The following is a 24508-nucleotide window of genomic DNA, read 5'->3' as shown; positions in this document are numbered from 1 at the left end:
ACTTAAAGTGCCGACTTTTTGGGAAAGCCTTATTTACCACGAGCGTATTTACTGGGGGGAATATTTCCCGCGGGGGGTGGGATATTTTCCGCGCGGGGGAGGGGGTATTTTCCGTGGAAGGGGGGATTTCCGAGGGAGGGAGGTATTTTCCTCGGGGGGCGTAAACGCCGGGGGTGGGGGCGTAAACGCCGGCCACTGTTTAAAAGATGGAAGTAATTATTCAAAACTGTCAGATCATGTTTCGCATTACTTCTAACTTCCAGGAAATAATTCTGTAACATAATATCAAAAACAAGAACTCTGATTTTTTAAACTTCTTGCAGAATTTTAAATTTTGATGGTTTTCAGAAGTTTCAGAAGCGCATATATAAAACTTGAGTCCCAAACTAGACCGAGAGAAATTTGGCTAAGACACAGTAGGAGAGGGGGCTCAAAAATCTTGTCATCAGTAAATCTACCGGAGGGGGATACCGGATCTCAAATCATTCTTGACAGGATGTTAGAGCAGCCGTGGATCAAGACACAATCAAGCCTACTCGACCTATTTGGGTATCAGGACACAATCCAACCTATATTGGGAGAGGGTCTCTAAATTCTGGTCATGAACTAGAGGAAAATATAAAAAAATCCAATAGACGCCAGGTTGATATAGAATAAAAATTTGGGAAACATATCGGACCTATTTTCCAGGTCCGTGATATTTTTCTTTTTTTAAATTATAAAATCAGCTGCTCATCATATAAAATCATGACCCGCATCGCGCACTATGTAGGGGAGGAAATGCTTGAATCTAAATGCTTGAAATTACAATATCTACTAGAATTTGCAATATTTTGCACCCCAAAACATTTAGTCTTTGGCAAAGGAAGCATAAATAAATTCTCACTATCATTACAGCTTATGTTAAAAACGTTTCGGACGCAAAATTTTGTACCCTCTTTCCCTACCCAAAACTTGAAGTCTCAATCCCCTCCCCGCTCTTTTACCAAGACTACTTGAAAGTTTCAACTTTGTCCTAAAGTCTTTTCCCGAGATATTACTCATATACTAATTTGATTACCTGGACACAAATGCTGTCTTTCGATTTAGCTAGTCCTTCAATTCAAGGTTCACATGGCCCCATAAAACTCTCTGAGTATTTCAACTCTATAAGCAGTCAATTCCCGAGACATCGACCCAGCATAAACACGTCTTTGGGTTTACTCAGGAAAATGTGTCGTTCCAAGAGTAAACCTTGAAACACCTTGGAAAATCTTAAAAAAAAGAACGATCTTTATGATTTACAAGCTGATAGGACAACTAAGACAAGGCATACAATTTCCGCTTCTGCAAAAACTTATTTGCGAATAATTGATTATTTACGTAAATCCGGGGTCATTCTTCGTATGGCTACGGGGGTTAAGTCAACCGCAAATGCATACTGATTAGGCTTTTCAACTATTTTGAACAAAATGGCCACCTCAAAGTTTTAATTCCATACCATGGATATTAAGGGGGCAAATACGGGAGGAGGATGGTCCCCCCCAACAACATTCAGCCCTTAAAATGAGGACTAAAATACCCCCCCCCCAGTTCTATTTCCACGCTTTTTATACGAATCGGGAAAGAAAAAAAAAGTAAAAACAATGCTTGGGAGGCATATGGCTCTTTTATAATCTTAGACTATATTATTCATACCTCTACCAAAGCCTTGTCTTTCTCTTTCCTTCTCCTCAATTTCCTGTTGACGCTTCCTTTGCATTTCAGCCTGTCTATCCAATTCTCGATTATGTCTCTCGCGCTCTTCTTTTTCTTTCTCTTTCCTGGCTTGTCTTTCTCTTTCCTTCTCCTCAATTTCCTGTTGACGCTTCCTTTGCATTTCAGCCTGTCTATCCAATTCTCGATTATGTCTCTCGCGCTCTTCTTTTTCTTTCTCTTTCCTGGCTTGTCTTTCTCTTTCCTTCTCCTCAATTTCCTGTTGACGCTTCCTTTGCATTTCAGCCTGTCTATCCAATTCTCGATTATGTCTCTCGCGCTCTTCTTTTCCTCGCCGAAGAGTTTCTTCCTGCTCCCTGAAAAGCGAAAATAAAATCTTCAGAAAAAGAAGAGAGGGGGCCTAAATCATTGCTCTGTACATGAGCTCTATAGGGTTAAAGACGCTTTCCCCCAAAAGTAGTTTCGTTAAAAAATAAAAGCCCATGAAATTCTTAAAAATTAAGGAGCAGACAACAATTTTTTTTCCTATAGTGAAATTTTTTGAATAATTCGGCTCCTACTCCTCTGTACCGAGTTTTAACTCCAATCTGCAACTTTACTCATGAAGTTCCACATTTCAAAAAAAGTTGTTCCAAAATATCAATGCGACGAAACCGAGAATTAAGACTAATCTCTTTTCCCATTTTCATAGAGACACGGTGTTTTCATATAACTATGATGCTTAACAACAAAATGCAACTTAAACATGAAATTCTACATTTGCTCCAACAATGGAGTTGCTCCAACATTGTCAATGCGACGAAACCGAGAATTAAACTAGTCTCAGGGTCAAGGCCTTGATATATGCTTGACGATCACCTTAGCACTCAATACACTGAAAAAGCAGAAATATAATTACCGTGTAATTAACGTAACGGTCTAAAATACAGAGATCTATCTATCTATAATTAGCCTATGTTGTGTGAATCAAAAAAAAAAAAAAAAAATCCTGATCAAATACCTGTTTTCCCTCTATGAAACAGTTTTTTATATTTAAAAAAAAGAATAATAGAATAAAACATCCGTTTTTTTATTACTTGTTTCTAACATATTTCTAAAATGTCCCGCTTTTTATTCTTAAAAATCACAAAAGAAAAAAGGAATGTCCCTATGTTTAGCGTCCGTCTGAATGCAGCTAATGCTGCTAAAATAACCAAGAACAGATGATGACATTTTTCTCTTACAAGTTTCCTGGTAGCCCCCTCCTACCCTCCGAAAAAAGAAATTAATGTGCGCTCGACAGTCTGACCTAGTGTGGGCTGCTCACCCTTTCGCCGCCCAGGCTTTTTGGTCCCAGTCAAGTAAACATAGATAATGTAGTCTTGTCAACTCTAAACAGAGTTGACAAGCATAGAAAACAGAGAAACAGAGAAACATAGATAATGTAGTCTTGTCAACTCTAAACAGAGCTGTCAACTCTAAACAAAATGCGAAATTCCACATTTTTGTAGATAGGAGCTTGGAACTTCTACAATAAGGTTCTCTGATACGCTGAATCTGATGGTGTGACTTTCCTTAAGATTGTATGTCTTTTAAGGGGTGTATCCCCCTATTTTCTAAAATCAGGCAAATTTTCTCAGGCTCGTAACTTTCGATGGGTATAACTTATCTTGATGAAACTTATATATTTAAAATCAGCATTAAAATTTGATTCTTTTGATGTAACTATTGGTATCAAAATTCCATTTTTTAGAGTTTCGGTTACTATTGAGCCGGGTCGCTCCTTACTACAGTTCGTTACCACGAACTGTTTGATTTAATGGTTTTAGCACTAGGGACTTTTCTCCAAACTCGGCTTTATTGCAAAAATTACCCTTTAATTTAACTGAAACAACCAATTTCTAGTAAATTCGGAAATATCTTTGATGGATGTTTCTACAGTCAGTTTCAAGTTGGCTCAGAAGATACCTGGTATGCTAATTTCAATTATACTAATTGTTTCCACTTTCCCCAGCAATTTGAAAAATATCAAAATGAGGATAACGTACTTCAGTGGGGACATATTCTTATTCATAAGCCAAGCTGTCAAATATGGGAATCCATTCGATTTCCAAAGATTCTTGTCGTAAGTGCGGAGAATACGGATATGCATACATTAATGCGGTAAGACGACTGTTGCACTATCAAGGACCAAACGGCCTATCTAGGTTTAAAGAGGGGTTTGTTCAACATCAATGTAACAATAATCGGTCTCATACTAGAGGAATCACTAACTGATCCGTTTCTCGTAATAGGAGGAAAAAATTTGATTGTCGATTTTCTCTGGAAACATCAAGCTGTAGTGATATTATTCTAAATAATATAAAAGTGAAACTACAATTCTTTCGCAAATGATTTTGATGTTCGTACTGGAACATCAAGGTGTGCTCCTTATAAATTCTAAAACAAGGAAAGCCTTCTATTTTCTTATGTTAAGATTCTGATCATCAAATTATAACCTACATTTGAATCTTCTTGTGGTTTTTAGGATGATGCTTCAATTGAGAATGAAGGTGACTTTTCTGGAGGCAATGCTGGGTATGATTAAACAATAGAAGCAAAACTTTAGCTTAGGTTGTTTGATGTTTTTTTCACAAGGCTTCCCCTTCACCAACCCAACTGCTTGTGAGCTTCTTCCCGTTAGGCGTTTAACTTTCGAAAAACTGCGAAGGCTTCAGGGAGGATATATACTTCCTTTTTATAATACTACTATGTTAGTATGTCAAGATATATATATTTCCTTTTTGTAATACTTTTCCTTCACCTGTTTAATTATGTTTCTTAAGGAAGGTTTAATAGATGTATGAAACCAAGCAATCAAATACAAAATAACACCTAGCCACCAACTGGGCTTCTGACATACCTTCCATCGCTGATTGTGTAACTTAAAAAACAGTTAAAAATAAAAGTAGGTTACCTTCTATCTCTTCTATCATAGTCACTTCTTGATCTATATGATCCTCGGTCATATCTACCATAGTCGTTTCTGCTGCTTCCATAGCTACTTCGATGGCCTCCACTATATCCTCGACTGTGACGATCATATCTTTCTCTTGATCTGGAAACAAAGTAACATCATTAAGAATGTGCAAAGCCAATGGTCATTTCAAAAATAGTTAAATTTAGGAGCAGATCCTTCACCTAATGCATCACAGAACAAAGAAAAGGCTGGAAAAGCTTTTCTATATGTAGTCACGCACCCAACCACAATATTCCACATATCTTATAGGCATAAGATATGTGGATTCCTTAAAGAAATCCCAGCGGATTTCTTTGTAAAATATTGCAGGACTATTGAAGGGGATTGCATGTTTCGTACCTCGACAATAAGAATTTTCAAGAGTATTAGAGTAGGCAATGATCTTCTATTAAGTGGCGGCAAGGAGCAAAAATCCCAGTTCAAGATATGGGTACACAAAAGTAATTGACTTTTAGCTTTTCTTATTGTTTTTAATTAGAATTTTTCTTTCAAACTGATACTAGATAACAAAAAGGGGTAAATAATTAACGAAAATGTAGGAGCGGGAGGCAAAATGTATTCTTCAAAATCTAAGAGGGACAATATTGCTGATTTTTTATACTTTTTCCATGGAAATTTATGACATGAATTTTTCAATGAAAATTCTAAAAAGGAATTTTCAATTGCCACCACCCCCAATTAACCCACCAGATAACAAATCTTTTATTTTAAATAAGTTGTAATTAGAATCAATTTTTCAACTAGGCCTTCTACTCTGCAAAAAATAAACCTGCTAATAAACAATCTTGGCAACTGTAACTTGCATTTGAATTCGTTTGGTCTTTAGAACGATTTTAATAAAACAAAATTAAAATATTTTAGCAAGAAAATGAGTGGTTAGTTGACAATTGGGGATATGCAAAATTTCGGAACAGATTATTTGCACTACCACTGGTATACGAACACTATCTTCTTTTTCCCTATTTAAGATTTCGCAACGACAAAATTTGGTTACTTAGGAGTTTTGTTTTTAAATACAACTGTTACCCTTCTAAGTAATAGGGCACCAGAGTCCAATAATATTCCCAACTTCCGCAACAGAAGATGGCTGTGACAGGGATGTCTGTACGTGCGTATAACCAAGCGGAAAATTATACCGGAAAATGAAAATTGGTCTCGAACATTTTCACCCATTCATTTTCACGACTCAGCAAAATGTGCTCGGTCCAGGTCTCATGAGACTGTCCCTGACTACTCGGCTGCACAAACAGCCTGTGCCACGTGATTAGGTCTTTTTAAATGCTGCATATCTTTATATTAAGCACTGCAAACCTATAACATCAGGGTACTCATGAGGAAAGAATGCTAGGGAGCAAAAAGTTTTAAAAACAAATTACCATCTCTTGTTTTCGTAATTGATTAACATACAAATTTTCCTGGCGACTGAGAAGTGAGTTCGTTGAAAATACAGGAATCTGGCTAATGTATAACTTGTAACAAAATCAAGAACACCTAATTCAACCCTTTTTTTTGCAAAACAAGACATTTCTATCCTATTTTAAAAATAAGTGCTCATGTTGAACCTCGGCATGCCCCTGGATGCCTTTACAAACACAAGCAAAGCTGATAACCTTTATTCCTCTCAAAAATTTTATCGTCCCCTCCCCACATGCAAAAACCCTTTATGGGCATTTGGCAATTATTAGCATTACACTCTTTACGCTGAAAAAGTGAAATCTTGGCTTATATTGTCGAAAAAAATCGAAAAACCTTGATTGAATATCCATTTGGTCCTACATGGCAGCTGTTTAATGGCAAAAAAAATGTAACAAAACGTTTCTTTTTTTTGTTTTTAAATCTCGCTGTTTTCTATTCTTCTTTTTTCCAAAAAAGAAAAGAAAAAGATAGAACCTGTGCCAGTTTTGATCCTCAATATGCTATTGAAATACTTTTACATAGACGAGTGAAGATGATGATCTTTTTTCCTCATATTATTCTTTTCATCAGCTCCCCCCTCACACCCCAACAAGCTGACCTTGATATATGCTTGACGATCAGCTTAGCACTCAATACACTGAAAAAGCAGAAATATAATTACCGTGTAATTAACGTAACGGTCTAAAATACAGAGATCTATTTATCTACAATTAGCCTATGTTGTGTGAATAATAATAAAAAAAAAAAAAAAAACTGTTTTCCCTCTATGAAACAGTTTTTTATATTTAAAGAAAAGAATAATAGAATAAAACATCCGTTTTTTTATTACTTGTTTCTAACATATTTCTAAAATATCCCGCTTTTTATTCTTAAAAATCACAAAAGAAAAAAGGAATGTCCCTATGTTTAGCGTCCGTCTGAATGCAGCTAATGCTGCTAAAATAACCAAGAACAGATGATGACAATTTTCTCTTACAAGTTTCCTGGTAGCCCCCTCCTACCCTCCGAAAAAAGAAATTAATGTGCGCTCGACAGTCTGACCTAGTGTGGGCTGCTCACCCTTTCGCCGCCCAGGCTTTTTGGTCCCAGTCAAGTAAACATAGATAATGTAGTCTTGTCAACTCTAAACAGAGTTGACAAGCATAGAAAACAGAGAAACAGAGAAACATAGATAATGTAGTCTTGTCAACTCTAAACAGAGCTGTCAACTCTAAACAAAATGCGAAATTCCACATTTTTGTAGATAGGAGCTTGGAACTTCTACAATAAGGTTCTCTGATACGCTGAATCTGATGGTGTGACTTTCCTTAAGATTGTATGTCTTTTAAGGGGTGTATCCCCCTATTTTCTAAAATCAGGCAAATTTTCTCAGGCTCGTAACTTTTGATGGGTATAACTGATCTTGATGAAACTTATATATTTAAAATCAGCATTAAAATTTGATTCTTTTGATGTAACTATTGGTATCAAAATTCCATTTTTTAGAGTTTCGGTTACTATTGAGCCGGGTCGCTCCTTACTACAGTTCGTTACCACGAACTGTTTGATTTAATGGTTTTAGCACTAGGGACTTTTCTCCAAACTCGGCTTTATTGCAAAAATTACCCTTTAATTTAACTGAAACAACCAATTTCTAGTAAATTCGGAAATATCTTTGATGGATGTTTCTACAGTCAGTTTCAAGTTGGCTCAGAAGATACCTGGTATGCTAATTTCAATTATACTAATTGTTTCCACTTTCCCCAGCAATTTGAAAAATATCAAAATGAGGATAACGTACTTCAGTGGGGACATATTCTTATTCATAAGCCAAGCTGTCAAATATGGGAATCCATTCGATTTCCAAAGATTCTTGTCGTAAGTGCGGAGAATACGGATATGCATACATTAATGCGGTAAGACGACTGTTGCACTATCAAGGACCAAACGGCCTATCTAGGTTTAAAGAGGGGTTTGTTCAACATCAATGTAACAATAATCGGTCTCATACTAGAGGAATCACTAACTGATCCGTTTCTCGTAATAGGAGGAAAAAATTTGATTGTCGATTTTCTCTGGAAACATCAAGCTGTAGTGATATTATTCTAAATAATATAAAAGTGAAACTACAATTCTTTCGCAAATGATTTTGATGTTCGTACTGGAACATCAAGGTGTGCTCCTTATAAATTCTAAAACAAGGAAAGCCTTCTATTTTCTTATGTTAAGATTCTGATCATCAAATTATAACCTACATTTGAATCTTCTTGTGGTTTTTAGGATGATGCTTCAATTGAGAATGAAGGTGACTTTTCTGGAGGCAATGCTGGGTATGATTAAACAATAGAAGCAAAACTTTAGCTTAGGTTGTTTGATGTTTTTTTCACAAGGCTTCCCCTTCACCAACCCAACTGCTTGTGAGCTTCTTCCCGTTAGGCGTTTAACTTTCGAAAAACTGCGAAGGCTTCAGGGAGGATATATACTTCCTTTTTATAATACTACTATGTTAGTATGTCAAGATATATATATTTCCTTTTTATAATACTTTTCCTTCGCCTGTTTAATTATGTTTCTTAAGGAAGGTTTAATAGATGTATGAAACCAAGCAATCAAATACAAAATAACACCTAGCCACCAACTGGGCTTCTGACATACCTTCCATCGCTGATTGTGTAACTTAAAAAACAGTTAAAAATAAAAGTAGGTTACCTTCTATCTCTCCTATCATAGTCACTCCTTGATCTATATGATCCTCGGTCATATCTACCATAGTCGTTTCTGCTGCTTCCATAGCTACTTCGATGGCCTCCACTATATCCTCGACTGTGACGATCATATCTTTCTCTTGATCTGGAAACAAAGTAATATCATTAAGAATGTGCAAAGCCAATGGTCATTTCAAAAATAGTTAAATTTAGGAGCAGATCCTTCACCTAATGTATCACAGAACAAAGAAAAGCTGGAAAAGCTTTTCTATATGTAGTCACGCACCCAACCACAATATTCCACATATCTTATAGGCATAAGATATGTGGATTCCTTAAAGAAATCCCAGCGGATTTCTTTGTAAAATATTGCAGGACTATTGAAGGGGATTGCATGTTTCGTACCTCGACAATAAGAATTTTCAAGAGTATTAGAGTAGGCAATGATCTTCTATTAAGTGGCGGCAAGGAGCAAAAATCCCAGTTCAAGATATGGGTACACAAAAGTAATTGACTTTTAGCTTTTCTTATTGTTTTTAATGAGAATTTTTCTTTCAAACTGATACTAGATAACAAAAAGGGGTAAATAATTAACGAAAATGTAGGAGCGGGAGGCAAAATGTATTCTTCAAAATCTAAGAGGGGCAATATTGCTGATTTTTTATACTTTTTCCATGGAAATTTATGACATGAATTTTTCAATGAAAATTCTAAAAAGGAATTTTCAATTGCCACCACCCCCAATTAACCCACCAGATAACAAATCTTTTATTTTAAATAACTTGTAATTAGAATCAATTTTTCAACTACGCCTTCTACTCTGCAAAAAATAAACCTGCTAATAAACAATCTTGGCAACTGTAACTTGCATTTGAATTCGTTTGGTCTTTAGAACGATTTTAATAAAACAAAATTAAAATATTTTAGCAAGAAAATGAGTGGTTAGTTGACAATTGGGGATATGCAAAATTTCGGAACAGATTATTTGCACTACCACTGGTATACGAACACTATCTTCTTTTTCCCTATTTAAGATTTCGCAACGACAAAATTTGGTTACTTAGGAGTATTGTTTTTAAATACAACTGTTACCCTTCTAAGTAATAGGGCACCAGAGTCCAATAATATTCCCAACTTCCGCAACAGAAGATGGCTGTGACAGGGATGTCTGTACGTGCGTATAACCAAGCGGAAAATTATACCGGAAAATGAAAATTGGTCTCGAACATTTTCACCCATTCATTTTCACGACTCAGCAAAATGTGCTCGGTCCAGGTCTCATGAGACTGTCCCTGACTACTCGGCTGCACAAACAGCCTGTGCCACGTGATTAGGTCTTTTTAGATGCTGCATATCTTTATATTAAGCACTGCAAACCTATAACATCAGGGTACTCATGAGGAAAGAATGCTAGGGAGCAAAAAGTTTTAAAAACAAATTACCATCTCTTGTTTTCGTAATTGATTAACATACAAATTTTCCTGGCGACTGAGAAGTGAGTTCGTTGAAAATACAGGAATCTGGCTAATGTATAACTTGTAACAAAATCAAGAACACCTAATTCAACCCTTTTTTTTGCAAAACAAGACATTTCTATCCTATTTTAAAAATAAGTGCTCATGTTGAACCTCGGCATGCCCCTGGATGCCTTTACAAACACAAGCAAAGCTGATAACCTTTATTCCTCTCAAAAATTTTATCGTCCCCTCCCCACATGCAAAAACCCTTTATGGGCATTTGGCAATTATTAGCATTACACTCTTTACGCTGAAAAAGTGAAATCTTGGCTTATAGTGTCGAAAAAAATCGAAAAACCTTGATTGAATATCCATTTGGTCCTACATGGCAGCTGTTTAATGGCAAAAAAAATGTAACAAAACGTTTCTTTTTTTTGTTTTTAAATCTCGCTGTTTTCTATTCTTCTTTTTTCCAAAAAAGAAAAGAAAAAGATAGAACCTTTGCCAGTTTTGATCCTCAATATGCTATTGAAATACTTTTACATAGACGAGTGAAGATGATGATCTTTTTTCCTCATATTATTCTTTTCATCAGCTCCCCCCTCACACCCCAACAAGCTGACCTTGATATATGCTTGACGATCAGCTTAGCACTCAATACACTGAAAAAGCAGAAATATAATTACCGTGTAATTAACGTAACGGTCTAAAATACAGAGATCTATTTATCTACAATTAGCCTATGTTGTGTGAATAAAAAAAAAAAAAAAATAAAAACTGTTTTCCCTCTATGAAACAGTTTTTTATATTTAAAGAAAAGAATAATAGAATAAAACATCCGTTTTTTTATTACTTGTTTCTAACATATTTCTAAAATGTCCCGCTTTTTATTCTTAAAAATCACAAAAGAAAAAAGGAATGCCCCTATGTTTAGCGTCCGTCTGAATGCAGCTAATGCTGCTAAAATAACCAAGAACAGATGATGACAATTTTCTCTTACAAGTTTCCTGGTAGCCCCCTCCTACCCTCTGAAAAAAGAAATTAATGTGCGCTAGACAGTCTGACCTAGTGTGGGCTGCTCACCCTTTCGCCGCCCAGGCTTTTTTATCCCAGTCAAGTAAACATAGATAATGTAGTCTTGTCAACTCTAAACAGGAAACTGACACCACTGAACTCGACATTCGAGGGAACTAATTTCGAGTCATCTTTGCCGATACTGTCCAATCCCAGCGACAAGGGAATAAATATAAAGATTTCCATGAAGTAGTGATTAACGAGGACACAATTAAAGGACACAATTATAACAGTCAAATCAAAATACATCCAAAAAGAAACAAAATGTCAAAAAAGAAAACAGGACATACTATGCATATGAAATATATTTTTGAATTTAATGAATCAGACACAAACGGACTTGGTCAATTGACCCGTTGAGATAACTTTACCAAATCTCCTTGTCGCAAAGACGAATTAATACATAAAGAGAAAGAGAAAAGAAGAAAAACAACTTACCGCGAGCGATCTCTCTTGCTGACGGATTCTCGGTCTCTTTTTGAGCGTTCTTCCTCCATTTCATCTCTTCGCTTCTTTCTCTCTTCTTCGTCGTTTCCACGGTCCTCTTTTTTCTTCTTCCACTCTTCACGCTCCTTCTCTCTAACTACTTCTTTTTCTTTTCTTTCACTCTCTCTCTTTTCCTATAAACAAATAAGCCAGTCAGAAAGCTGCACTTTCTCGCTCGGACTTTTTTTTCTGATACACTGAACCTAAATATTTCTTCTTGAAACACTAAACCTAATACCTTGGCTTTTTATGTTAAGAGATGTTTTCCACTTTCTCTATTCCCTATTTACATCTGACAAAGAGTGGGCCGAATCATTCGTGAATCAGTGGTGTAGTAACCGCATTAAGTAACAGGTACTATGCAAGACAAACAGAAAGGTGAATGACAGTTTTTCGTGGGAAAACTGCTCTGAACTTTCTATGAAAGGAGAACCTGTTCCAATCAAGTGTGGCATCACGAGAAAGATCAGTCGGGGAGTGAATTCGTGGGACATGAAGTAAATCAGCCTTTTTGATGGTTTGATTCTTTCAATTAGTTTTACAGTATCTTAAACTCCAAATGATTTTTTTCTGCAGCAAATTAAATAACAATATTATGAATAGTTCTTTAAAGGCAAAAGCAAAGATTAATAAAGGTTTTAAGGCGCATTTTAATGTAAATTCATGGGACACGAAATAAATCAGCTTTTTTGATAGTTTGAATCTTTCAATTAGTTAAAAAGTATGTTGAACTCCAAATGATTTTTTTCTATAGCAAATTAAATAACAATATTATGAATCGTTCTTTAAAGGCAAGAGCAGAAATTAATAAAAGTTTTAAGGCCCATTTTCTTAATAAAGCTTAAAACCTAAGCGTAAAGAGCAGGAGCTGGAGAAGTAAATAATTTGCCAAGAGAACAACGATTATAAAAGAATTCGTGACAGTATTAATCAGCAGGATATACTAGAATCGTGGAAAATTTTCTTCTCTTATGACAAAAAGTTTAGATTTTTATGTAATAAATTGCCTAAACACTACAAACCAGTGAAGTGGTATTCCGTAGACTATAAAATAAAAAACTAAAATCGTTGCCAAAATCCCCATTCTCATTTCTTCGTCATAATTTTTTTTCTTTTTTTTTTTTTACTGAGAAAATTTCCGAGACAGGTTCAAACGAAAAAAATTCAGACTCCGAGACATTTGAATCAAGTGACATTTTCTTGTCTGTGATTCGTGAGTGAAACAAAAACAACAGTAGTATGCAAAAGGCGAACTTCGAGAGCTTCTCCTAGGCTCCCTTCGCTCACTTGGGCCTTCAGCCTCTTAAGCTTGTCATTTTCTTTCAGCTGTATCTTCACTTTTAACCTTCTTCTTTGTGGCATATTTTCAACTCAATCGCAGAAAATAATACAAAGAGGTGACGTATTCTGTAAAAATGTAAGACAAAAAGTCTGGTAATTCATAACTACTGTCTAATCCAGATAGGCATGTTTTGTGACTTATCGAAAAGTCTCGTTCGAAAGGAAATCACCAGTTCCAGTTTCTACAAGCCAAAATTGATCACAGAGTAACCAGTCAACCCAAGCCGTTTTAGCCCTGGGCCATTGCAGGTAAAAATGGCGTCGGGACGAAAGTAATAAAATACGCCTCCAAAGGAAGTGATGATTTATAATAACATGCACTAATCAAAAATTCAGTGAGGAGTTTTGAAAAAAAAAAAACTGACTATGATGAACAAGAGCTAAGAGCTCATATGGTATGAGCTCTAACAAAATCCGAAGAATCAATAGATCGATTTAAAAAGAAAATCAGAGGCTTAATGCGGCCAGGATTTAAAATAAGAGCTCTGAGTCACGATGTCCTTCTAAATATCAAAATTCATTCAGATCCGATCACCCACTCGTAAGTTATAAATACCTCATTTTTTCTAATTTTTCCTCTCCCTTTAAGCCCCCTAGATGGTCGAATCTGGGAAAACGACTTTATCAAGTCAATTTGTGCAGCTCCCTGACACGCCTACCAATTTTCATCGTCTTAGCACGCCAAGAAGCACCAAACTCGCCAAATCATCGAACCCCTCCCCCCAACTGCCCCAAAGAGAGTTGAATCCAGTACGGTTACGTCAATCACGTATCAAGCATATTTGCTTATTCTATCCGCCAAGCTTCATCCCGATTCCTCCACTCCAAGTGTTTTCCAAGATTTCCCCCTCCAACTACCCCCAATGTCAAAAGATCAGGTCAGGATTTGAAATAAGAGCTCTGAGACATGAATTCCTTCTAAATATCAAATTTCATTAAGATCCGATCACCTATGCATAAGATAAAAATACCCCAATTTTCACGTTTTCCAAGAATTCCGGTTTCCCCCTCCAACTCCCCCCAATGTCACAGGATATGGTCAGAATTTAAAATTAGAGCTTTAAAGCACAAGATCCTTCTAAATATCAAATTTCATTTGATATTTCGAAAGGTCACCCTTTCGAAATACCTCATTTTTCCAAATTACCCCCCCCCCTCCAACTGCACAAAAGTGAGCAGATCCGGTCTGGTTATGTCACTCATGTATCTTAGACAGGTTTTTATTCTTCCCATCCGGTTTCATCCTGATCTCTCCGCTTTAAGTATTTTCTGAGATTTCCAGTCCCCCCCCCCCAACTGCCTCCCAATGACGCTGGATCCGGTTGAGATTTAAAATAAGAGATCTGAGTTACGAGGTCCTTTGAAATATGAAGTTTCGTGAAGATCCTGTCACTCCTTCGTAAGTTAAAAATACGTCATTTTTTCTAGTTTTTCAGAATTAACCCCCCCCCCCCCAATAGAGCGGATTCGTTCCAATGTAAATCACGTATCTAAACTTCTGCTTATTTTTACCACCAAGTTTCATCCCGATCCTTCTAATCTAAGCATTTTCCATGATTTTAGGCCCCCCCCCCCAACTAACCCCAATGTCACCAGATCCGGTCGGGATTTAAAATAAGAGCTTTGAGACACTCCATCCTTCTAAATATAAATTTTCATTGAGATCTGATCACCCGTTCGTAAGTTAAAAATACCTCATTTTTTCTAATTTTTCAGAATTAATCCCCCCCCCCCCCAATAGAGCGGATCCGTTCCAATTATGTAAATCACGTATATAAGACTTCTGCTTATTCTGCCCACCAAGTTTCATCCCGATCCCTCCAATTTAAGCATTTTCCTTGATTTTAGGTCCCTCCCCAAACTCTCCCCAATGTCACCAGATCCGGTCGGGATTTAAAATAAGAGCTTTGAGACACGATATCCTTCTAAATATCAATTTCATTGAAATCCGATCACCCGTTCGTAAGTTAAAAATACCTCATTTTTTCTAATTTTTCAAAATTACCCCCCCCCCCCCAACTATCCCAAAGAGAGCGGATCCGTTCCGGTTATGTCAATCATGTATTTAGGACTTGTGCTTATTTTTCCCACCAAGTTTTATCCCGATCCCTCCACTCTAAGTGTTTTCCAAGATTTTAGGTTTACCCCTCCCAACCCCCCCCCCCCCCCCCTTCCAATGTCACCAGATCCGGTCGAGATTTAAAAAACAGCTCTGAGACACGATATCCTTCCAAACATCAAATTTCATTAAGATCTGATCAACCGTTCGTAAGTTAAAAATACTTCATTTTTTCCGAATTAACGGGTCCCTCACCCCCCCCCCCCAGATGTTCAAATCGGGAAAACGACTATTCCCAATTTAATCTGGTCCGGTGCCTGATACGCCTTCCAAATTTCATCGTCCTAGCTTACCTGGAAGTGCCTAAAGTAGCAAAACCGGGACCAACAGACCGACAGAATTTGCGATTGCTATATGTCACTTGGTTAATACCAAGTGCCATAGAAACCCATAGCATCGACACCCAAAAAAAAACAAACAGATCAAAACAATAATATATCATCAATACCCGCTTGCCTATTGGCGTCCCCTCAAGTGCGGTAATTTGAGATGGCGTTTGCCTATCTCTTTTTCCTTTTCCAATTATTTTCAAGGTGCCCACAGTTCTTTTCCCTCAACACGAAAAACCCACCTTTAGCTTAAGACCTATTTGTGCAGAAAACTCATATCCCTCAAAAGAGAGGAAAAAGTCACCCAACACTCCAAAAGAATATCTTAGCAGCATACTCTCGTAACTACAGTGATTTCAAATACGAAAACAGTCAAGTCTTCATAAACCACTTTCATTATCAAATATTCAGAAATCGCAGTATTTATTCTCTTAGCATCATTTTATTATTTTTTCACATTTTTACATAATTTAGAAACTGAATTGGTAAAATCCCTTTAAGCATAAGTCTTAAAGCTCTTTAAAAATTATTTTCATTCAAATTAATAAAAGGCCCTTGTATTTGAGTGGTCTTTCCAAAAAAAATCATGAAAAAATTTAAACTTTAAAGTAAGGAGCGAGGATTTTAGCGTAAAGAAACTTTAGCGTAAGAAAATTCAGCGGAAGGGGCAAACCTTTTCATATAAAGAATATTTTTGTTCCTTTTAAATCTTTATGTTGTTCCTTACAGTTGAAAAAACTCATTTTACATTATTTAATTTCTGAGTGTTTTTCCAATCATGCCAAGAAATCCCCTTCCCTCCCTCTGCCCCTTGTTACATTTCTCGTCGAAAATTTCCCCCCCACGGGAAATTACCCCAAAAAGATTCTGTATATTCCCCAATAACAAATACTATATGTGAATCGGTAAAATCAATCTAGGTATAAGTCTTAAAGCTCTTTAAAAATTATTCTCAGGAAAAATAATAAAGGGCCCTTGTATTTGAGTTGTCTTTCCTAAAAAATCGTGAAAAAATATAAACTTTAAGGTAAGGAGCGAGAATTTTAGCGCAAAGAAACTTAAGCGTAAGAAAAATTCAGCGGAAGGGGCAACTTTTCTCATTTAAAGAATATTTTTGTTCGTTTTAAATACCAATGTCGCTCCTTACTTTCAGTTGAAAAAACTCGTTCTATATAATTTACTTCCTGAGTGTTTTTCAAATCCTGTCAGGATATCCTCTTCCCTCCCTCTGCCCCTTTTTACATTTCTCGTGGAATATTTTCTCCCCACAGAAAATAATCCAAAAAAGGTTCCGTATATTTCCCAATAACAAATACTATATGTGAACAATATGGAGCAATTGCATAACTTATAACCCTTCCCCAGAATAGTATCTCCTCTCATCGTTTAATCCAAGACGCAGGGGGCATAAAAAGGAGCTACTAATCCCTCAATACGCTATTACGTACATCTGGGTCTTACGCAATACTATAGCACACCTGTATCGGTATAGTACATTGACGTCATAGGGAATGTTTTAAAGAGACGCAGGTGCATATTAAGTCATAGTTTCTTTGGTATTTAAAAACCTACAAGACCCCGCCAAATCAGGATTTTCGTGATTGTTACATCATAGTTTTCTCTGACTATTTAAACAAGAGCTAAGAGCTCATATGGCACTTGTGACGAGGTCGGAAGAGCCGAGAGCTCATATGGTACGAGGTCGGAAGAGCCAAGAGCCAAGAGCTCATTAAGATCTGGTCACCCTTTCGTAAGCTACAAATACCTCAATTTTCAAAATTACCTCCCCCCTCCCAATTCCACCAAAGAGAGCAGATCCGGTCCAGTTATGTCAGTCACGTATCTTAGACAGGTTTCTATTCTTGCCATCCAGTTTCATCCTGATCTCACCGCTTTAAGTATTTTCTAAGATTTCCGGTCCCCCCAACTGCCCCCCCCCCCAATTACGTTTGATCCGGTTGAGATTTAAAATAAGATATCGGAGTTACGAGGTCCTTCTAAATATGAAGTTTCATGAAGATCCGATCACTCCTTCGTAAGTTAAAAATACGTTATTTTTCCTATTTTTCAGAATTACCCCCCCCCCCCCCGCAATTGAGCGGATCCGTTCCAATTATGTAAATTACGTATGCAAGACTTTTGCTTATTTTTCCAACCAAGTTTCATCCCAATCCCTCCAATCTAAGCGTTTCCCATCATTTTAGGTCTCCCCACCCCAAACTTCCCCCAATGTCACCAGATCTGGTCAGGATTTAAAATAAGAGCTTTGAGCCACGATATCCTTCTAAAAATCAAATTTCATGGAGATCCAATCACCCGTTCGTAAGTTAAAAATACCTCATTTTTTCTAATTTTTCAGAATTAACCCCCCCCCCCCCCAACTACCCAAAAGAGATCGGATCCGTTCCGTTTATGTCAATCATCTATCTAGGACTAGTGTTTATTTTTCCCACCATGTTTCATCCCGATCGCTAGACTCTAAGTGTTTTCCAAGTTTTAGGTTTCCCCCTCCCAACTCCCCGCCCCCATCACCAGATCCGGTCAGGATTTAAAATAAGAGCTCTAAGACACGATATCCTTCTAAACATCAAATTTCATTGAGATCCGATCACCCGTTCGTAAGTTGAAAATACCTCATTTTTCTAATTTTTAAGACTTACTCCCCCCCCCCCAACTACCCCAAAGAGAGCAAATAAGTTCCGATTATGTCAATCATGTATCTGGGACTTGCGCTTATTTTTCCCATCAAGTTTCATCCCGATCCCTCTACTCTAAGTGTTTTCCAAGATTTTAGGTTTCCCCCCTCCCACTCCCCCCAATGTCATCAGACCCAGTCGGGATTTAAAATAAGAGCTCTGAGACACAATATCATTCCAAACATCAAATTTCATTAAAATCCAATCACCCGCTCATAAGTTAAAAATACTTCATTTTTTCTATTTTTCCGAATTAACCGGCCCCTACTCCCCCCCCCCAGATGGTCAAATCGGAAAAACGACTATTTCTAATTTAATCTAGTCCGGTCCCTGATACGCTTGCCAAATTTCATCGTCCTAGCTTACCTGGAAGGGCCTAAAGTAGCAAAACCGGGACTTTAGGTTTTCCCCCTCCAACTCCCCCCAATGTCATCAGATCCGGTCGGGATTTAAAATAAGAGCTCTAAGACACAATATCATTCCAAACATCAGATTTCATTAAGATCCAAATACCCGCTGATAAGTTAAAAATACTTCATTTTTTCTATTTTTTGCGAATTAACCGGGCCCCCACTCCCCCCCCCCAGATGGTCAAATCGGGAAAACGACTATTTCTAATTTAATCTGGTCCGGTCCCTGATACGCTTGCCAAATTTCATCGTCCTAGCTTACCTGGAAGTGCCTAAAGTAGCAAAACCGGGACCGACAGACCGACAGAATTGGCGACTGCTATATGTCACTTGGTTAATACCAAGTGCCATAAAAACCTACGAGATCCCACCAAATCAGGATTTCTTGGAGTGTTTAAAAGACCTTCAGGGTCCCCACCAAATAAGGATTTCCTTGAATGTCATGTATTGAAGGTTTGGTTGTTACCTAAGTATTTTTTCTGAAAACAACAGTCAGGGGCCCCTCATCAATTAAAGGCATGATTCTTACTGCACCCAATATTCTCATGCTTTACAGCGATTTAGTGTCAGTAAACAAGGGATTATTGCGGCAATTTTCTATGGACAGAACCGTTATGGTCTAGACATATATTGATTTCCCTAGGAACAATGGCTTGGTGGTAAACATAGGGTGAATCGCTATTTCCAGGAAACAGAAACATCACGTGATCCACTATTATTATAACGGGAGCCGAGTAATTTTCTATTGTCATAGGGGGGTATAAAACAGTATTCAAAGAACTTCCCCGTCAGTCTAGTATTAGATTCTCAAAGTGACAAAATTCAAGTTAAAACAAGAGTCAACAGCTCATATGGCACTTAAGAGGAGGTCAGAAGAGCCATGAGCTTCTTCCCACTAAGTTTCATTAAAATCTCTCCCCTCTAAGCGTTTTCCAAGATTTTTGGTTTCCCCCTCCAACTCCCCCCAATGTCACCGGATCCAGTAGGGATTTAAAATAAGATCTCTGAGAAACTAATTCCTTAAAAGATCAAATTTCATTAGGATCCGATAAACCATTCGTAAGTTAAAAATACCTCATTTGTTTTTAATTTTTCCAAATTAACCGTCCTTCCACTCCCCACAGATGGTCAATTCGGATAAGCAACTATTTCTAATTTAATCTGGTCGGGTCCCTGATATTCCTGCCAACTTTCAGCGATCGCTATATTAATCAAGTATCTAGTTTCGGATCTTCTTAATGTGAAAATTCGGGTGGTCCGAGATTCGAACCAGAGACCTCTCGTACCCTAAGCCAGAATCAAACCCAAAGATCACAAGACATACTTAAGAAGAACAATCATTTGTTATCGACAAATAAAATTCTTCTCAACTGTCTTTTTCGCTCGCTCCCCCCAGAAGGTCGAATGGAAGAAAACACTATTTCTAATTTAATCTAGTCTGGTCCCTAATATGCCTGCCAACTTTCATCCTCCTAGCTTATCTGGAAGTACCAAAACTAGGGAATACCCCCCAACTACCCCAAAGAGAGCGGATCCGGTTCGGTTATGTCAATAAAGTATCTAGGACATATGCTTATTCTTCTCACCAAGTTTCATCCCGATCTCTACACTTTAAACGTTTTTCAAGATTTCCGGTTTCCCACTCCAACTCCCCCAAATGTCCCCAGATCCGGTTAGGATTTAAAATAATAGCTCTGAAACACGAGGTCTTTCTAAATATCAAATTTCATTAAGATCTGATCACCTGTTCGTAAGTTAAAAATACGGAATTTTTTCTAATTTTTCCAAATTAACAACCCCCCCCCTCCAACTCCCCCAAAGAGAGCCAATCCGGCCTGGTTATGTCAATCACGTATCTAGGATTTGTGCTTATTCTTTCCACCAAGTGTCATCACGATCTCTCCACTAACCCTGACGGACTCCAATATTTATTTTAAAAGATGAGCTGCGTCTGCCATTGACTTGCACACAGCTCTCAGCCCCTTCGTGGAGCCGCTCGAAAAGGTTGCAGTACTTCACTGGTAGTCCCGTTGTTTTCAGTATGAGCCAGAGTGATTGCCGGTCGATAGAATCGAAAGCAGCCTTGAAATCCACAAAGGCAACATATGCTTTTTGTTGAAATTCTCGAGTCTTTTCTATCAGCTGCCGCATTGTGAATATTTGCTCCACGGTGGACCTTCCTATCTCTCCACTCTCTCCTATCTCACCATGGTGGACCTTCCTATCTCTCCACTATAATCGATTTCCAAGATTTCCGGTCCCCAACCCTGACTCCTCCCAATGATACTGGATCCGGTCGGGATTTGATATAAGAGGTCTAAAGTACGAGGTTCTTCTAAATATCAAATCTCATTAAGATCTGATCACTCGTTCGTAAGTTAAAAATACCTCATTTTTTAAATTTTTTCCGAATTAACCGTCCTCCCACTCCTCCCAGATGGTCGAATCGGGGAAACGACTATTTCTAATTTAATCTGGTTTGGTCCCTGATACGCCGGCCAAATTTCATCGTCCTAGCTTATCTGGAAGTGCCCAAACTAGCAAAACCAGGACAGACAAACAGACCAACAGAATTTGCGATCGCTATATGTCACTTGGCCATAAAAAATTTATATGTTTCAAAGACATAAACAGGTAAGCCATACCCTCCTCCCCCCACGAAAAAGAAGGTGTGCAAACCCAAATTTAACCTAATATAATATTCTATCGGATAAACACCTAAAAAAAACCGTCCCTCCTGCCATTACACGATTCTCTCAGTGATAAATTTATCTTGTTTTTATCACGTCAAAATATTCTTGACTGCAAGAGCCATGACTCCTACTAAATCGCTTTCAAGCATATTCGATTAGGCTCTTGCCAGTCCTAATAGAAATAACTAAAATAACACATACTTTTTCAGCTTAACAATGAGCCCTGTCCCGTTAGTTCTCAAGGGTTTGAGGCGTTACTGGCCCATAGATTAATAACAGTCTTTTCTTACTTTACTTACTTAAACTTGAGTATTCCCACACCGACTGGCTCATAAGGCGACAATGGTGCCTCTCCATGACGACCTCTCTTGTCCTTTTGACCGAAGTTTATCGAGCGATGATATAAAAAGCAAAGCATCCTTCTCAAGACATTTGCCTAGTGTTGCCTTTTGTTGCCTACGTCTTCTGATGCCAGAAGGAACCCAACATCACACATCATGGGGTAGGCGGCCCTCACTCATCCGCAACAAGTGACCCCAACATCGCCATCGGTTAGTCACAATTCTATCGATCACGAGCGGCTGCTTTGTCTTTTCACGTATAGAGGCATTAGTGAGCTTATCAGTCCACTGGATGCCAAGGATGCGCCGAAGATAGATGTTCTCAGAGCCCTGGATTCCCTTTTCCAGTTGCTTAGTCAACAACCAAGAATCGCAGCCGTACATTAGTACGGAAAGACGTTAAAAACAAAAAAAAACGAATAAAAAGGAAACAGAACTAAGGGAAAGAAGCAGCAATTGAAGACCTACGTCTTTTACTTATAAAAACAAAGAGCCTCATGCCTATGTTGTCTTTCCCTTCAAAAAGGATAAATATTATAAAGCATTAGAAAATGGAATCGTATTTAGTAAGATTTGAAAAAGGAAGTTGATGCTACGATAATTTATGTTGAAATCTCTATGATTCGAAGAAACTTTACCTACAAATCATGCTAAACTTATACTTCCAATTATTGAATGTTCAAAACGAAAACAATGCATCTCGCAAACCAAAATTTGATTGGATGTGAACAAATTCAACTTTGATCACATACACAAATTCACAGCCCCAGATATACCTTTCTGTATGTCTTCAGCATACGTTTTGTATGCTGAACTCACTGTGCATATTGCGCAAACATTGCAAATATCCGATTACATCCGATGAGGAAAAAACATTAGGATTTTAAGTAAATTTATTTTTGTGTTGATTTAACTGATGGTTGATTTGGACAGAAAATGCCATCCATAATCAGATCTGTGCCCAGACGAAAGGTGGATATCCGTCCTAAAATAGACGAGCAATAATGAAATAAAACTGCCGATTGTTTTACGCCAGATTTACGTTTTCTTTTTTAACAATCAGCAAATAATCTGAATTTGCTGAATACTAGATGTAAAAATTAAAATGAATATTTTCTCTAATGCAAACATTTTTGATCAAACAATAATATAAGAATTGCAACTCCAAGCAAGGGCATACTCATTTAGGACGGGGGAAGGGGGCTTCGAGGGATTCAAACCTCCCCTCAGAGAACTTTTGAGAGGCTGAAACTGTCCTAATTGCAGTTTATTTGGTTTTAACGAAGGAAATAATAATAATAATAAAAAAAGCTACTACTTTAAAAAGTTTATTTGTTAAATTGCTGTAGCTTCCATTATAAAATGAATCAAAAACACTCATTAAAAAATAAAGGAGTTTTTTTTTAATGAAGCAAAAATACTACAACAAGTGAAGCCACCCTTCCGCCGTAATAATCGAATTTCATCGTAGATCCACAGTCCAAGTGAAATAACTTATAAGATTGAAGAACAAGTAAATCTCCCAACTCCATGAGTCAAAGAGGATTGAATAACAGGTAGCGTAAAAAGTCTAACATTAGATGGTAAATATATGGTTCAGAAAAATTCATGAATAAGGAAATAAAGGAAAAAGCTTGCCCTAAAAACAGCAAATATAGTTCAACTGCTCCCAAATCGTTCCAATAAATGGATTCCAGGCATTGATTTTAGAGCAAAACGGACTTATACACAATATTGATCAAAGCTATAAAATTAGAATATACAGTATTTCATCCTGATAAGAAACTAAAAAAGTTCGATACTAAAAAAGTATCGCTGACGATACTGATATTTTTATAGCTACTGAATCCACCTCTACATTGGAAACTAAAACAAACGAGGTGCTAAGAAATGTGCAAAACTGGTGCAACGTCAATTGCAGGGTACCGAACGCCCATAAAAGTTCGGTCGTTCTCTTCCAGAATAATCGCAAGACAACCCAACAGGACCTTAATTGTTTTATTAATAATATAAAACTTCCCAAGACAGAGATGATGAAATTCCTTGGCGTTTACTGAACTCTGGCCTCACGTTCAAGCAACACGTCAGTTTTCTCACTTCTTTTCTCTCTCGCCAAATAGCTGTCCTCTACAAAGCTAATAGCTTTTTCACTATGAGACTCTGCTAATGATGTATCCTACCGTATATTAATTACTGTAGCAATGTTTTCGAAAATAAAAGCATCTCTAATCTAAGATCATAAAAATAGCACAGAATAAAACCATAAAAGCTACTTCCAGGCTTCCTCGAAGGTCTCCTACCTCTGACCTATACACAACTACTGGATTGACCGAAGTTGCAAATCTGAATAAGCTTCCTAACCTAAGACTTACACACACTGCCAATCACAGAGTTTTGCCTGATAACCTCTCGCACTTTTAAACTCCTTGCTCCTCTGTGAATCCTGAATGTCCCCTCCGCTCACACTCAAACATATTTCTCCAACCCCGCCGGAACACCAGCTTTGCTCGCCAATCCCCAATTTTCACTTTTATCATGCTTTAGAATTCCCTTCCCGAAACTTTAAAAAATCCCGAGAGCTTCTCGTCCCTTAAAATGAAAACTGAAAACATTTTGAAATTGTCCTCCCATTTTAATTTTCAAAATTATTTTGATTTAGCAATAAATTATTTGATTTATTTATTTAGAATTAAATTTAATACAGTTTCCCGAGAGCTTCTCATCCCTTAAAATATAAATCCTTACAACACATTGAACTTCCCCTCCCAT

General features: G+C 37.3%; 1 protein-coding gene across 4 annotated transcripts in view; it reads right to left on the bottom strand.

Moving 5' to 3' along the window:
- The window catches only part of LOC136042341 (RNA-binding protein 25-like), an 87323-nt gene that overhangs the window by 10613 nt on the left and 52202 nt on the right, over positions 1 to 24508 (bottom strand). For all 4 annotated transcript variants that reach the window (XM_065727304.1, XM_065727305.1, XM_065727306.1 and 1 more), the window contains 4 exons: positions 11763 to 11944; positions 8798 to 8938; positions 4631 to 4771; positions 1678 to 2051 (listed from right to left, as the gene is read on the bottom strand). In XM_065727304.1, coding sequence (XP_065583376.1) covers positions 1678 to 2051; positions 4631 to 4771; positions 8798 to 8938; positions 11763 to 11944 — 838 coding nt within the window. The remainder of the gene's footprint in view (positions 1 to 1677; positions 2052 to 4630; positions 4772 to 8797; positions 8939 to 11762; positions 11945 to 24508) is intronic.

Source organism: Artemia franciscana, unplaced genomic scaffold, assembly GCF_032884065.1.
Source record: "Artemia franciscana unplaced genomic scaffold, ASM3288406v1 Scaffold_1128, whole genome shotgun sequence".
Taxonomy (NCBI): Eukaryota; Metazoa; Arthropoda; class Branchiopoda; order Anostraca; family Artemiidae; genus Artemia; species Artemia franciscana.
The sequence above is the reverse complement of the archived record's forward strand: the minus strand, read 5'-3'. Positions and strand labels throughout refer to the sequence as shown.